This window comes from Quercus suber, unplaced genomic scaffold (assembly GCF_002906115.3).
Source record: "Quercus suber isolate HL8 unplaced genomic scaffold, Cork oak 2.0 scaffold_400, whole genome shotgun sequence".
NCBI lineage: Eukaryota > Viridiplantae > Streptophyta > Magnoliopsida > Fagales > Fagaceae > Quercus > Quercus suber.
Window position 1 is genome coordinate 172,176 of NW_027069851.1, and position 14,231 is coordinate 186,406.

General features: G+C 32.4%; 1 protein-coding gene across 1 annotated transcript; it reads right to left on the reverse strand.

Moving 5' to 3' along the window:
• Positions 1 to 1,347: 1,347 nt before the first annotated feature.
• On the reverse strand, positions 1,348 to 5,042 carry LOC111987305 (NEDD8-conjugating enzyme Ubc12). Its single transcript, XM_024019011.2, has 6 exons — positions 4,902 to 5,042; positions 2,720 to 2,833; positions 2,294 to 2,402; positions 2,092 to 2,170; positions 1,871 to 1,987; positions 1,348 to 1,791 (listed from the first exon to the last, which is right to left on the reverse strand). The coding sequence occupies exons 2-6, from the start codon at positions 2,826 to 2,828 to the stop codon at positions 1,654 to 1,656; spliced, it is 552 nt and encodes a 183-aa protein (XP_023874779.1). The 5' UTR covers positions 2,829 to 2,833; positions 4,902 to 5,042; the 3' UTR covers positions 1,348 to 1,653.
• Positions 5,043 to 14,231: the final 9,189 nt, after the last annotated feature.

A 14,231-nucleotide genomic window follows, 5' to 3' on the forward strand; every position in this document is an offset into this window, starting at 1 on the left:
TGCAAGAGTTCTGTGGAAGAGTATATGATGCACTAAAATATTAAAGGGATTTTTTTTTTTCAGTTGGACAGCAGCCTTGGAGAGAAAAATGAGATTGGAGAATTCCTACTAAGAGAGAGATCAATTTGGTAAATCAGTGTTGCGTGTCTAGGTGTTTTAGCAAAACAGTTGACCCTTTGCTAATTCATTGCCTACACACTTGAGTTTTCGTTCTTGCTATTGAGTACGTTTGGTGATGCATATGAGCGTGATAGATAGTATTTTATTTGGGTGGTATTAATCTTAAGTCTTAAGTAAATAAAGAAGCTTTCAGCCAAAAAAATTTTTTTTTTTTCTTTTTTTTTTTTTTTTTTTTGCGTGGAACACTGCCCTCTTTCATGTGAGCTATACGGAGGAAAAGGAAGACCATCTAACTCTCAACAAGGACCCAACTATTTCAGAGCTGAAACTTAGCTTCCTAAAAATGCATTATTTAATAGCCATTTTGAGTGGTTCTAGAATCACAGGCATTAGTGACTCAAATTGTAATTTAGATTTTTCACATAAATTGGAAGTATGGGATCTCGCCTGAGAGCGAGTAAGGTGCTACTATGGTCACGCCAGGTAAGAAAGCCACACTGGTCACCCTTCTCTACCCTTTTTTTTTTTTTTTGGCTTAAAAAAAAAGGATTGTAATTTAGATTTTGCTACCTTCTCTCTCTGTTCTCTGTAGTATCTATCTCCTCTTTCTCAATAAAATCTTGATATTTTAATATATATATATATATATATTCTAGAAGATCGTTCCTTTGAGGCTAATATTTTCCTCATTACCTCTCACTGCAAGTATGGCTTGATTTCATGGCTATCCACAAATTTAATATTTTTGTACTCCAATATTGAACGATTTCATCAATGCTTCCAGTGCTATAATTCGTGCACCAATTCCGGGAAATGATCTTTCCAAGTTGCAATGCTCATTTCATAGACACGTTCTTCAACCACAAATTCAGTTCCACCGACTCCACACACATGCGTCAGGTATAGATCCCGCTGCATTGCTGTTGGTTGGAACAGAATAGTAAACTGAAAAAAGCAACTCATGTTACTTCCCCAGACCAGTGCCAGGAGAGGCCTGGTTTCTCAATTAACCCACTCAGATTTGATCAAAAAATGAACCAATGCTTATAGTGCACCATTTTTTAACCTCAAAAGTCAAAATACGCATTAGAATTCCAATAATGATTGATATTTAGGAAGGACATAATATGGGTCCTGGTACTGAGAAACTATGATCACAGGCCAAACTAAAGGGAAATCACACACCACTACTGCTTAAAAAAAATTAAAAGGTGGGGGTAATAACACTGAAAACAAATGCAGAACATAGAATTGACTTTTAGCATAATTTGCCCAAGCATGGCAGTGAAAGCATGTTTTCCCCCAATAAAATATAAAACGTAAATACATAACTGATGTCTTATCCTGGTGATTCAGATCAAAATAAAGAAAATCAGATGTTCCCAACCAATAACTCAAACATGTCATTAAGTTACACAGCATACAAACACCTTCCAATGGGCCTCTTGATTCTGAAAAATTCATGTCCAATGCAAATTTACAGCCCTTGACGCTTCAAGCAATGAACTTGGTGCTTAGAAAAACAGGAGGCCGCTAAAGGCAGCGTGGGAAGAGGGTTTGTCCTACATACCCACCAGCCATTGCCCTTCGGACATTGGATTCAAACAATTTTGGGTTATCTCTTAAAACTGCAGCTGCATCATGATTGAGGGGATCTTCATAATTGGGTTCCTGCATGTACAAAGACAAGTTATAATAAAAAGGCATCCACCTAGTTGCAAGATCGTATTTGTGGAAGAATAATCAATACCGTGAAAAGATGAAATAGCCCGTAAATTATAGTGTTTATATTTAAAACAGGTTTCCAGTCTTCTCTTAGAATGTTCAGGCAGACATTTCCTTCCAAGTCAATATTAGGATGGTACACCTGCATCATAGATGCACTGTTAAAACGTCCTTACTGCAAATACCACATAATATTATTGAGTATTGAGGTACTACATATTTAGAGAACTGGACATGCTTGATTACCTTTGTCTTACACTTGACCTTTGGTGCCTCATGAGGGTAAATAGGAGAAACGTTAAAAGAGAACAAAAACGTACCACCTCTGTAACACAAACAATACATTTTAATATTCAAAACTTAAACCAAGTATTATCATTAAAATCTCATGATAGGATACTTCATCACCCTTAGAAAAATGCTGAGGATTTTTATCGAGAGCACTTACAGATAATATCCGTCATCAGGCCGAATGGTAACCTCAAAGTTCATCAAGTCATCCTTGCCATTGGGAAAAGATATGACACAAGATTTTGGTAGGTTCAATTCACTGATATCTACACAATGAAAAACACAGAAACTTTATTAAAAAAATAAAATAAACTCTACTATTTAGCAGTGAATCAAATATATAGTTTTATGTTTGGGTTTATGAGTCAAATACCAAGTTAGGCCAGGGAGATTCCAAAAAACTTTTCTAACAGAGTCTAAAAATAAAAAATAAGTTGAGCATGTTGGTCCAAGATCTTAGGATGCATAAACCAAATTTTAATGGAATGAAATACCTCATAGCAAATACTCAGGTACCTTGAGGGAAACACTTAACCTATGATATTATAGTGATTAAAATAAAAAATAAAAAAGGACTCATAACCTTTGTGAAGACGTAATTCCCCTGCACTTTGCTTCTTGCCGGGTGTCTTTCCATTAGCATTTTCTGCGAGTTCCCTTTGCTTTTCCTTCACTTTAAATAGCTTAATCATTTTTCCTACAGCATAATATCCAAATCAGATTACAAGTAATACAACAATACCAAATCCAAGACAAAGCTTAGGCAGTACAATTCTATTATATTAAAAAAAAAAAAAATTACATGATCCTCTTAAGTTAGAAATAATTTAACAAGTATTGGCATAAGACATGATTTTCAAAGTTTATGGCAAAAAAGGCATCATCCAAGACTAAGACAACAAGGATTTGGCATACGTAGGATCACCACAACAAGGGGGGTGGGGGGAACTAATATGGAGTAAGACTAGGTCCAAACTTCTCAATCAAGTCAGACACAACTCCAGCCACACTTCAGAACGTAATCAAGCATACAACAAACTCTCTGGAATCTATAAAGCTCCTACTGTGCATTTGCCAGATATAAGCATTATCTTTAACTTATTCACAATGTTGCACTCTTATAAGGTGGCCTTCCAACTCCCAAGAAGGGTAACTTCCTTGAGATATTGAGTCTCTATTCATGTACTAAAAAAGTATTGTTTTTCCATTGATCATGCAGTGCAGGGAATAAAGATGCAACAAATTTGCCAAAGCCACATATTTGCTATCTGCATGATATGTAGAGCCTCTACATCTGTTCATTGAAGCTACTTCAAAATCTCATATATGAGGCAAATATGCTTTTTATTGAAAAATGGATGACAGAAAAAGTACAAAATCAGCTTTAATAATTCCTTCATTATTATACACTCTTCTTTGCCTTCAAGTGCTCTTAAATTATCATTACTATGTTCAATTAGTGCTTTCTCTTCTAACAGCTTGTATGAATTAATACTAAGCTTGCTATTAAGACCCCAATTCGACAAGTACAGATTCAAAGAATCTATTATCTTGTCGTCAAGTATACCATGTCAAATTTAATCGTAACTGAATCTTTTTTAGGATTAAATACCCATCATCATGATTTGACGCGTGTAAAGTGATGGTGGGATCATGCCAATCAAGTTAATTTCCTACTTAAGGCATGTAAAACATTATTCTCCATGACCATACTAGTAGGGTAAACAGATAAAGGCAATCATTAGGCTGATTTTAAACAGCCAGTTTTCCATAGCAGCAAGTTCCTCACAAATGCTTCTCAGGCACAAGAGGGAAAAAACCTTTAGCGCATTGCTGGATGAGAATGTGAAATTAATAACTTTCAAACCTCAATGATTTATATATGGACAAATTCATCCTAAACAAGGTAGGAAACAATATTCGTAAGAAAGATAACTCGAGACATGCCCAAAAAATTTGAGGAATTCAAAATTTAATTCTTTTAAAATACAAATTGAACAATATAACTTACCCATTATTTCTTTTACATAAATATTCAAACCAATCCAACCTATTCTAGCAATCTAACAATCCAACAAACAATCATAGCTATCAAAAATTCAGTAAAAAAAAAATATATCCTACTAAATAAGCAGGATCCTACAATAATGCAAACACAAAAGAGAGCGATGATCTCATGGGCAAAAGCTAATGGCAACAAATTTGTAGACCATAAAATAAAAGACCCACTTGAAAAAAAACCCAAAACCTCTTAAACTTCCAACTACCTAGATAACATGGATCACACAAGAATCCAAACAGCTCCTTACTAATAATCTCCTATTACAGCTATCATTCAATATAAAACTTTCACAAACAAATCCACCACATGCTTAATCAAAGTTATAGACTTTCCAACCTAAACAACCCGAGGCAACAAGTTCAATAATTCTTTATTCAAAAAACGTAAAAGCAAATTAATAATAAGAGCAAAAAAGAAACCTCCTTTACCACAATACTAAACAACCAAAAAAAATTTCAAAACAAACAAACCCCAGAACCCAAACAAGAATTCCAACTAAACCCATCTCAAGAAACTCCCACAACATCAAAATCGCTATTCTAAAAACCCCCAGAACCTTCCCAAGCATCAAATCATCATACCTACAAAACACACACACATGCATATATGTTTTCATACATACACAATATATACATATACTTAAAACCTGGATCAGATTAGAGTGTAAAGAGAGGAACAAGAAAGAAGCTTTTCGTGCTATTACCTGATGAAAAATATGAACCTTTTTTGGTTTTTTGCGCAGACACAGAAAAAGAGAGAGAAAGAAAGAGAGAGATAGAGAGAGCTTAGGAGGAATCTGAACAAGAGAGAGTGGTTTTCTATTATATATACATTGTATTTGTAGTATGTGATGTGCGTTGTGTTGTTTTGTGTTTCTCTGTGGTTTTTTGCTTTCTTTTTTTTATTATTATTTTTTTTTTCTCTCTCTTCTTCGCGTCAATCATCGTCATCCATTATAGGTTTGGCTTTTGGTTTAGTTCGCTTTCGTTTCGACAATAAATGGTGTTGTTTTTATTGTCTACGCCCGCACCAGTTTTGTTTTTCTTTAAATTACCAAATCATTAATTGCCACGTGGATTATTGAGGTAATGTTGTCGTTATGACTTAATATTTTGTTTATGTGTTCGGGAATGGAGGAAGGTGCACTGGCAGCAATAATGTACTGCGTGTACGGGATTCGACACCATGTAGCGTGGCGGTATGGCGTTAATTGACCGGGAACCGGTTCTCTCTGTTCTTCTCCTTCTTCCTTCAGAACAAGGAAAAGAACCATTTTTTTTTTTAAATTTATGTTTTGTTTTGAAATTAGTAATTAAAAACTGAATTTTTAGTGAGTGATTGAAGTATTCTACTCAAATACTTTTTTACAAAATATTATGGTAATACAAAGTGTTCATTTGTGCCCAATTTTTATTTTTATTTTTTTTGTTTTAAATTTTTGTTTATTTTGTTTAATGGACACTTGGTTTAAAACCCAACTTTTTTAATATACACCACCCTTTCGTATCCAATACATTGTTTTACATGGGATTTTTTTTTTCCTTTTTATATATAGGTGAATCACAAACATAATATGTGCCATCAAGCTAAAAGTCTAAAGTATTAAATTAGTTAGTTAGCGGGTGAGTTTTCAATTTATAAGTCTCACTAGTAGTTACAAAGATTAGGTTATTTTGTAAGTACTAGTGTTATAAGGCTTGTCTTCTCACTCTTTCCTTCTTCATTCCTTGTGTTTTCTGTCTATATTTTCTTCTAATTCAATTTTGTGGTTTTTAAAGTTTAGGAGGATATATATACTAAATGTTTCCGTAAAAAAACTAAGTGCATGTTTTTATATCGCTTATTTTGTTGAAAATCATTTGCCTTAATGCACTGTTCATGGGAATATTTCTGTAAAAAAACTAAGTACATGTTTGGATATCGCTTATTTTGTTGAAAATTATTTGCCTTAATGCACTGTTCATGGGACATGAACAGTGCATTAAGGCAAATGAACGGTGTTGTACAATAGTGAACAGTAATGAACAGTAATTAGAAATTATTTTTTTTATTATTTTCAGTTTTCAATGTTCCATGAACAGTGCATTAAGCGCTGGTAAAAAAAAAAAAAAAAGCCAAAAACGCTAGACGCGTGAACGTAGAATGCAATCCAAACAGAGCCTAAGAATGATTAGTTGAGTAACAATACTCTTATTTTTTATTGGAATTTAGTAATTATAAAATATATTATAATAACATAAAGCCTCCCCCTTTCAATTTCATCCCATCATTTACATGGGTTTTTATTTTATTCTTTGGTTGTATATTATCTATCACTGTAGTTCATTAATTTTAACAATTTGCAGTGACAAATAGCCTCTTTTTTTTTTCCTTGCTGAGACTTTTTGACAATTTGAACTTCATCATTGATCATACACACTCGACCTAGAGAGAAAAATCTAAATTAATAATTACACTGTTCATTGATATAGTTTTCAACAAGTCACTAAAAATAGATTGGTAGACAATCATAGTCAAATCTCAACCAACTTAATCAATATAATTTTATTTATTTACTTTAAAATATTTAAATTACTATTAAACAACTGTTCAAGTTCACAAAGCTGATTAAGAAAAAAAAAAACTCAACGTTGATACAATATAAAAATATACATTTATTCGGCTAAAACATTGACAGTGGATTAAATTTATCTAAAATGTTGATGGTATTCATCTAGAGTCAATTGGAATTTATTGTTTTGATAGTTTTTGTTTTGATAATTTGAGAGTTACAATAACAGAGAAGGAAAGAGTAGAACTCTAATTTTCTTTTTTCTTTTTTTTTTTAGAAACGAGAGTATCCAAAGCACATTAAGATTTTACTATTTCTTTGAGTATATGTAATTCTCCATTTCACATACACCAAGTTATTAAAGATAATAATTCCTTCGAGTTGGTTCTAAGATGTTGGTTAGAGATTTTGAACTAGAGCTGTAAATAAACCAAGTGTCAAAAACTCAAGCTTGTTCATTTAATTTTATTTCTAATACAAACCAAGCTTGAGCTCGAGCTCATATTCAAATAATTTTATATGTTCAAGTTTGTTTTATTTTCATGTCAAAAAAAAAAAAAATTTGATCTTATTCACGAGCTAATGTATTAACTTATTCTTTTACCATTGTGGGGGTTAGAATTAATAGAATCTTCCAAGACAAAAGATCTTGGAAGATTTTGATCGTCATAATTAATTTGTTATATATATGGGAAAAATATTTTACAATAGGAGAGTCTTGTCAAGTGTTTTCTCTCTGATTTGAGTGAGTCATTAGGTGTGGGGCACTGTTTAGCCTGGTCATTCAATAATAAGTGCAATCCATATTGGGTGAGAACATCTAAATAACATGAATGTGACTGCTGATGGGTTTAGGCACAACCTTATATAGTCCCTCGGCAATCTTCTATAGTTGCGGTGCTAATCTTGGCTGGTTCCTCGCACAAGTATCTTTGTTATACTCACCGAGGTGGAGGACTTTGTCGAATAGTGTTGGGCTGAGAGCCTGAGAAGAGGGAGTCTCGATTTCAATCTCAATTGAGACGAATGGAGTTTAATAGTTTTCATTTCAAATTGCACTTGCATTATCTCAGCACAAAAACATTGGTTAAGGCTTGAATAGTAGAGATTTGAGCTGGATAGGTTTGATATTTTGAAAATTCAGAGGGATTTATTTGATTGATTATAAATCTATTTGTATCAAATTCCATACGCTTTTATTTGATTGCTCGTTTTTCAAATATGTTTGATTGCCGAGAATGCGAGGGAAATAAAATGAAAGCTTATATCTTATTAGCTCAATTGAGACGAATGGATGTTAATAATTTCCTTTCCAAATTGCATTTGGATTTTCTCAGCAAGCAAGCATGGCTTAAAGCTTTAATAGTAGCGATTTGAGCTGTATTAGGTTTGATAGCTTGGAAATTCAGAGGGATTTATTTATTTGATTATATATAAATTTATTTGTATCAAATTCTTTCATTGCACTTTACACACACACAATTTACTATTTAATTATTGTAAATTATTATTTTTGGTATTTTTATGTAAAAAAAACATTATTTTAGGTTTAGGTGATTTATTTCCTTGTTTTTAGGTGCATTTAATGCTTTTTGGGTCAAATTTGATTCCTGTTATGGTTAGGTATCAATTAGGAGTTAATTTAGATTATATTTTCTTGTTTGTCAAGTTTTAAGGAGCCCTTAAAATAGGCCCCTAAGTCTGTAAACGTTTTTCATAGTTTATTATCAATAAAAATTCAGACTTGTATCTTTTGTGTTCTCTGGTGGATTCCAGACCTATCACCTTGTGGATTCAAGGAACCCCTCGTGGATTCGAGGTTTACTACCAGGAACTAACAGTTTAGTTTCTGTTCCATCAAGAGAGCATCGTGTGTGCTTTTCTTCAGGCTTCCGCGACATCAGTTGGTATCAGAGCCTTGACTTACCCTGGTCTGATTGCTAACCGACGAGACGGTAACCACCACCACAACAACGACGAATAACTTAGCGAGTATTACGTGACGTATAACAAGCACTCACAAATATCTATGCTAGGATGGCGCCGTTGAAGAATGGAAACAATAGGGATAACTGCAGCGGAGACATAACTCACGGGCAACCTATTGGTAAGCAAATTTCATATAGACCTAAAGAGAGAGTGGTTTTCTATTATATATACATTGTATTTGTAGTATGTGATGTGCGTTGTGTTGTTTTGTGTTTCTCTGTGGTTTTTTGCTTTCTTTTTTTTATTATTATTTTTTTTTTCTCTCTCTTCTTCGTGTCAATCATCGTCATCCATTATAGGTTTGGCTTTTGGTTTAGTTCGCTTTCGTTTCGACAATAAATGATGTTGTTTTTATTGTCTACACCCGCACCAGTTTTGTTTTTCTTTACATTACCAAATCATTAATTGCCACGTGGATTATTGAGGTAATGTTGTCGTTATGACTTAATATTTTGTTTATGTGTTCGGGAATGGAGGAAGGTGCACTGGCAGCAATAATGTACTGCGTGTACGGGATTCGACACCATGTAGCGTGGTGGTATGGCGTTAATTGACCGGGAACCGGTTCTCTCTGTTCTTCTCCTTCTTCCTTCAGAACAAGGAAAAGAACCATTTTTATTTTTTAATTTTTTAATTTATGTTTTGTTTTGAAATTAGTAATTAAAAACTGAATTTTTAGTGAGTGATTGAAGTATTCTACTCAAATACCTTTTTACAAAATATTATGGTAATACAAAGTGTTCATTTGTGCCCAATTTTTATTTTTATTTTTTTTGTTTTAAATTTTTGTTTATTTTGTTTAATGGACACTTGGTTTAAAACCCAACTTTTTTAACATACACCACCCTTTCGTATCCAATACATTGTTTTACATGGGATTTTTTTTTTCCTTTTTATATATAGGTGAATCACAAACATAATATGTGCCATCAAGCTAAAAGTCTAAAGTATTAAATTAGTTAGTTAGCCGATGAGTTTTCAATTTATAAGTCTCACTAGTACTTACAAAGATTAGGTCATTTTGTAAGTGCTAGTGTTATAAGTCTTGTTTTCTCACTCTTTCCTTCTTCATTCCTTGTGTTTTCTGTCTATATTTTCTTCTAATTCAATTTTGTGGTTTTTAAAGTTTAGGAGGATATATATACTGAATGTTTCCGTAAAAAAACTAAGTGCGTGTTTGGATATCGCTTATTTTGTTGAAAACTGAAAAAAAAAAAATAATAATTTCTAGTTATTGTTCATTACTGTTCGCATTAAGGCAAATGAATAGTGCTGTACAATAGTGAACAGTAATAAACAGTAACTAGAAATTATTTTTTTATTATTTTCAATTTTCAATGTTCCATGAACAGTGCATTAAGCTTTGGTCAAAAAAAAAAAAACCAAAAACGCTAGACGCGTGAACGTGAAGCCTAAGAATGATTAGTTGAGTAACAATACTCTTATTTTTTATTGGAATTTAGTAATTATAAAATATATTATAATAACATAAAGCCTCCCCCTTTCAATTTCATCCCATCAATTACATGGGTTTTTATTTTATTCTTTGGTTGTATATTATCTATCACTGTAGTTCATTAATTTTAACAATTTACAGTGACAAATAGCCTCTCTTTTTTTTTCCTTGCTGAGACTTTTTGACAATTTGAACTTCATCATTGATCATACACACTCGACCTAGAGAGAAAAATCTAAATTAATAATTACACTGTTCATTGATATAGTTTTCAACAAGTCACTAAAAATAGATTGGTAGACAATCATAGTCAAATCTCAACCAACTTAATCAATATAATTTTATTTATTTACTTTAAAATATTTGAATTACTATTAAACAACTGTTCAAGTTCACAAAGCTGATTAAGAAAAAAAAAAACTCAACGTTGATACAATATAAAAATATACATTTATTCGGCTAAAACATTGACAGTGGATTAAATTTATCTAAAATGTTGATGGTATTCATCTAGAGTCAATTGGAATTTATTGTTTTGATAGTTTTTGTTTTGATAATTTGAGAGTTACAATAACAGAGAAGGAAAGAGTTGAACTCTAGTTTTCTTTTTTCTTTTCTTTTTAGAAACGAGAGTATCCAAAGCACATTAAGATTTTACTATTTCTTTGAGTATATATAATTCTACATTTCACATACACCAAGTTATTAAAGAGAATAATTCCTTCGAGTTGGTTCTAAGATGCTGGTTAAAAATTTTGAACTAAAGCTGTAAATAAGCCAAGTGTCAAAAATTCAAGCTTGTTCATTTAATTTTATTTCTAATACAAACCAAGCTTGAGCTCGAGCTCATATTTAAATAATTTTATATGTTCAAGTTTGTTTTATTTTCATATAAAAAAAAAATTAATCTTATTCACGAGCTAATGTATTAACTTATTCTTTTACCATTGTGGGGGTTAGAATCTTCCAAGACAAAAGATCTTGGAAGATTTTGATCGTCATAATTAATTTGTTATATATATGGGAAAAATATTTTACAATAGGAGAGTCTTGTCAAGTGTTTTCTCTCTGATTTGAGTGAGTCATTAGGTGTGGGGCACTGTTTAGCCTGGTCATTCAATAATAAGTGCAATCCATATTGGGTGAGAACATCTAAATAACATGAATGTGACTGCTGATGGGTTTAGGCACAACCTTATATTGTCCCTCGGCAATCTTCTATAGTTGCGGTGCTAATCTTGGCTGGTTCCTCGCACAAGTATCTTTGTTATACTCACCGAGGTGGAGGACTTTGTCGAATAGTGTTGGGCTGAGAGCCTGAGAAGAGGGAGCCTCGATTTCAATCTCAATTGAGACGAATGGAGTTTAATAGTTTTCATTTCAAATTGCACTTGCATTATCTCAGCACACAAACATTGGTTAAGGCTTGAATAGTAGAGATTTGGGCTGGATAGGTTTGATATTTTGAAAATTCAGAGGGATTTATTTGATTGATTATAAATCCATTTGTATCAAATTCCATACGCTTTTATTTGATTGCTCGTTTTTCAAATATGTTTGATTGCTGAGAATGCGAGGGAAATAAAATGAAAGTTTATATCTTATTAGCTCAATTGAGACGAATGGATGTTAATAATTTCCTTACCAAATTGCATTTGGATTTTCTCAGCAAGCAAGCATGGCTTAAAGCTTTAATAGTAGCGATTTGAGCTGGATTAGGTTTGATAGCTTGGAAATTCAGAGGGATTTATTTATTTGATTGTATATAAATTTATTTGTATCAAATTCTTTCATTGCACTTTACACACACACAATCTATATGTATCAAATCTATTTATATCTGTTTGGTTGTTAGCACCATTGAGGCATTTGCCGTAGCATTAGTCTTAGTTGAAGGGAGGTTCATTAATTGTTTTATGTCAATATTGTACTTGCATTTTCTTAGCAAGCAAACAGGGCTTAATGCTTCAATGGTAGCGATTTCAGCTGAATTAGGTTTGATAGTTTGGAAATTCAGAGAGATATTATTTATTTGATTATTTGTAAAACTGTTTGTATCAAATTCTTTATGTTTTTCTTTGATTGCTCCTTTTTATTGGGTTCTATTTGGTTGCTAAGAAAATGAGGGAAATGAAATTATAGTTTGGATTTTATTAGCTCAATTGAGACAATTGGTTTATCATTAGTCTTAGTTGAATGGAGGTTTGTTAATTGTTTTCTTTCAGATTTGGATTCACATTTTCTCAGCTAGTAAACATGGCTTAATGCTTTAATAGTAGTGATTTGAGCTGGATTAGGTTTGACAGTTTGGAAAATAAGAGGGATTATTTATTTATTTGACAATTATAAATCTATTTGTAACAAATTTTTTGGTTTTTATTTGGTTTGCAGTTTTTTTCATATATATATATATATATATATTTTTTTTTTTTAAATTTTTTTGGTTGCCGAGAATATGGGGAGATGAAATGAAGGTTTGGATCTCGTTAGCTCCAAAGAGACAATTGGTGTAGCATTGGTTTTAGTTAAATTGAGGTCCATTAGTCGTTCTCTCTAAATTGTACTCACATTTTCTCAGCAACCATACAGGGCCTAAGGCTTGAATAGTAGAGATTTGAGCTGAATTTGGTTTTGATAGTTTGGAAATTCAGAGGGATGTTATTTATTTGATTATTTGTAAATCTATTTGTATCAAATTCTTTAGGTTGGTGGAATTGGTTGGGGAAGCACTCATCTAGCATTTGGAATTTAGTTCTGTCGTGTTTGATGTAGTGTATTTGGAGGGAATGTAATCGGTGGATTTAGTTTCTTTTTGATTGGTCTAGGGCTTGGGGACTCACATCTAGTGATTCTCTTTCTTTGTTCCTTAGCTCTCTTTGTCTTTGTAATTAGTTTTTTCTTTATGTTTCTGCTTTTCTTTTCTTTTTGTAATTTCTGTTTGCTTTGCTAGTTTGCATAAAGCAGTTTTTAAATATACTTATTTCTTACTTATCAAAAAAAAAAAAAAAAAAAAATCTTTAGGTTTTCATTTATTGCTCCTTTTTTTGTGGTGGGGGGGGGGGGGGGGGGGGGGGTGGGGAATGGTTCTATTTGGCTGCCAAGAAAATGAGGGAAATGAGATGAAAGTTTGGATTTTACTGTCACAATTGAGACAAATGGTGGGTGTGGTGATAGTTGGATGGAGTTCTGTTCTTTAATTGTTTTCTTTTGATATTGTACTTGCATTTCTCGACAAAGAAACTGGCTTTAAGGTTTGAATAGTAGCAATTTGAACTGAATTAGGTTTGATATTTGGAAATTCAGAGGGATGTTATATATATGATTATTTATAAATGTACTTGTATCTATTTGACCTTTTTACTTATCAAAAAAATAAATGTTCTTGTATCAAATTCTGTAGGTTTTGGAGGATCCATTGATTTGGCGGCTATACTGGATTTTGTTGATTCAGGTCATGATTTGATTATTGCGGCCAATCTGATTTGATCAGAGAAATTGCCACTGAGAGTGGAGTTGATTTTGATGAGGTGCGTATTAGTATGTAAACATTTTGATCACCCAATATATGTTCAATTTCTATAGTGTGTTTTGACTTCTTTGTGGTTTAAACTTGATGTTTGAGGCTTTGGCATAGATGCAGCACCTGCAATATCCTCTCAATATGCTTTAGTAAAATTAATGGAAATGACAGTCCATACCATGTGGCTGGCTTCTGTTACTGTTTTGATTCAGACAAGCAGTAGCATGTAACAAGGGGACTCTAAGCTAGCGAAGGATGATAATGATGATAAACATCATCAATTTAACATGAGTAATAGTTGGAGTGGCTCCTTTATAAGGGTGCCGTTAGTAAGTAGTTGATTAGTATTAGAATTTAGCCAATAAATTCTTGATTAGTATTAGAATTCAACCAATAAATTCTTAGTTTTTAAGGTAGAGTTATCCGATTGAGTTATTATTAGATTATTATTTGTTCAGTTAATTCTTTTTTCCTTATTAAATTATTAGTATTTTAGATTATTATTATTTTAGGTATT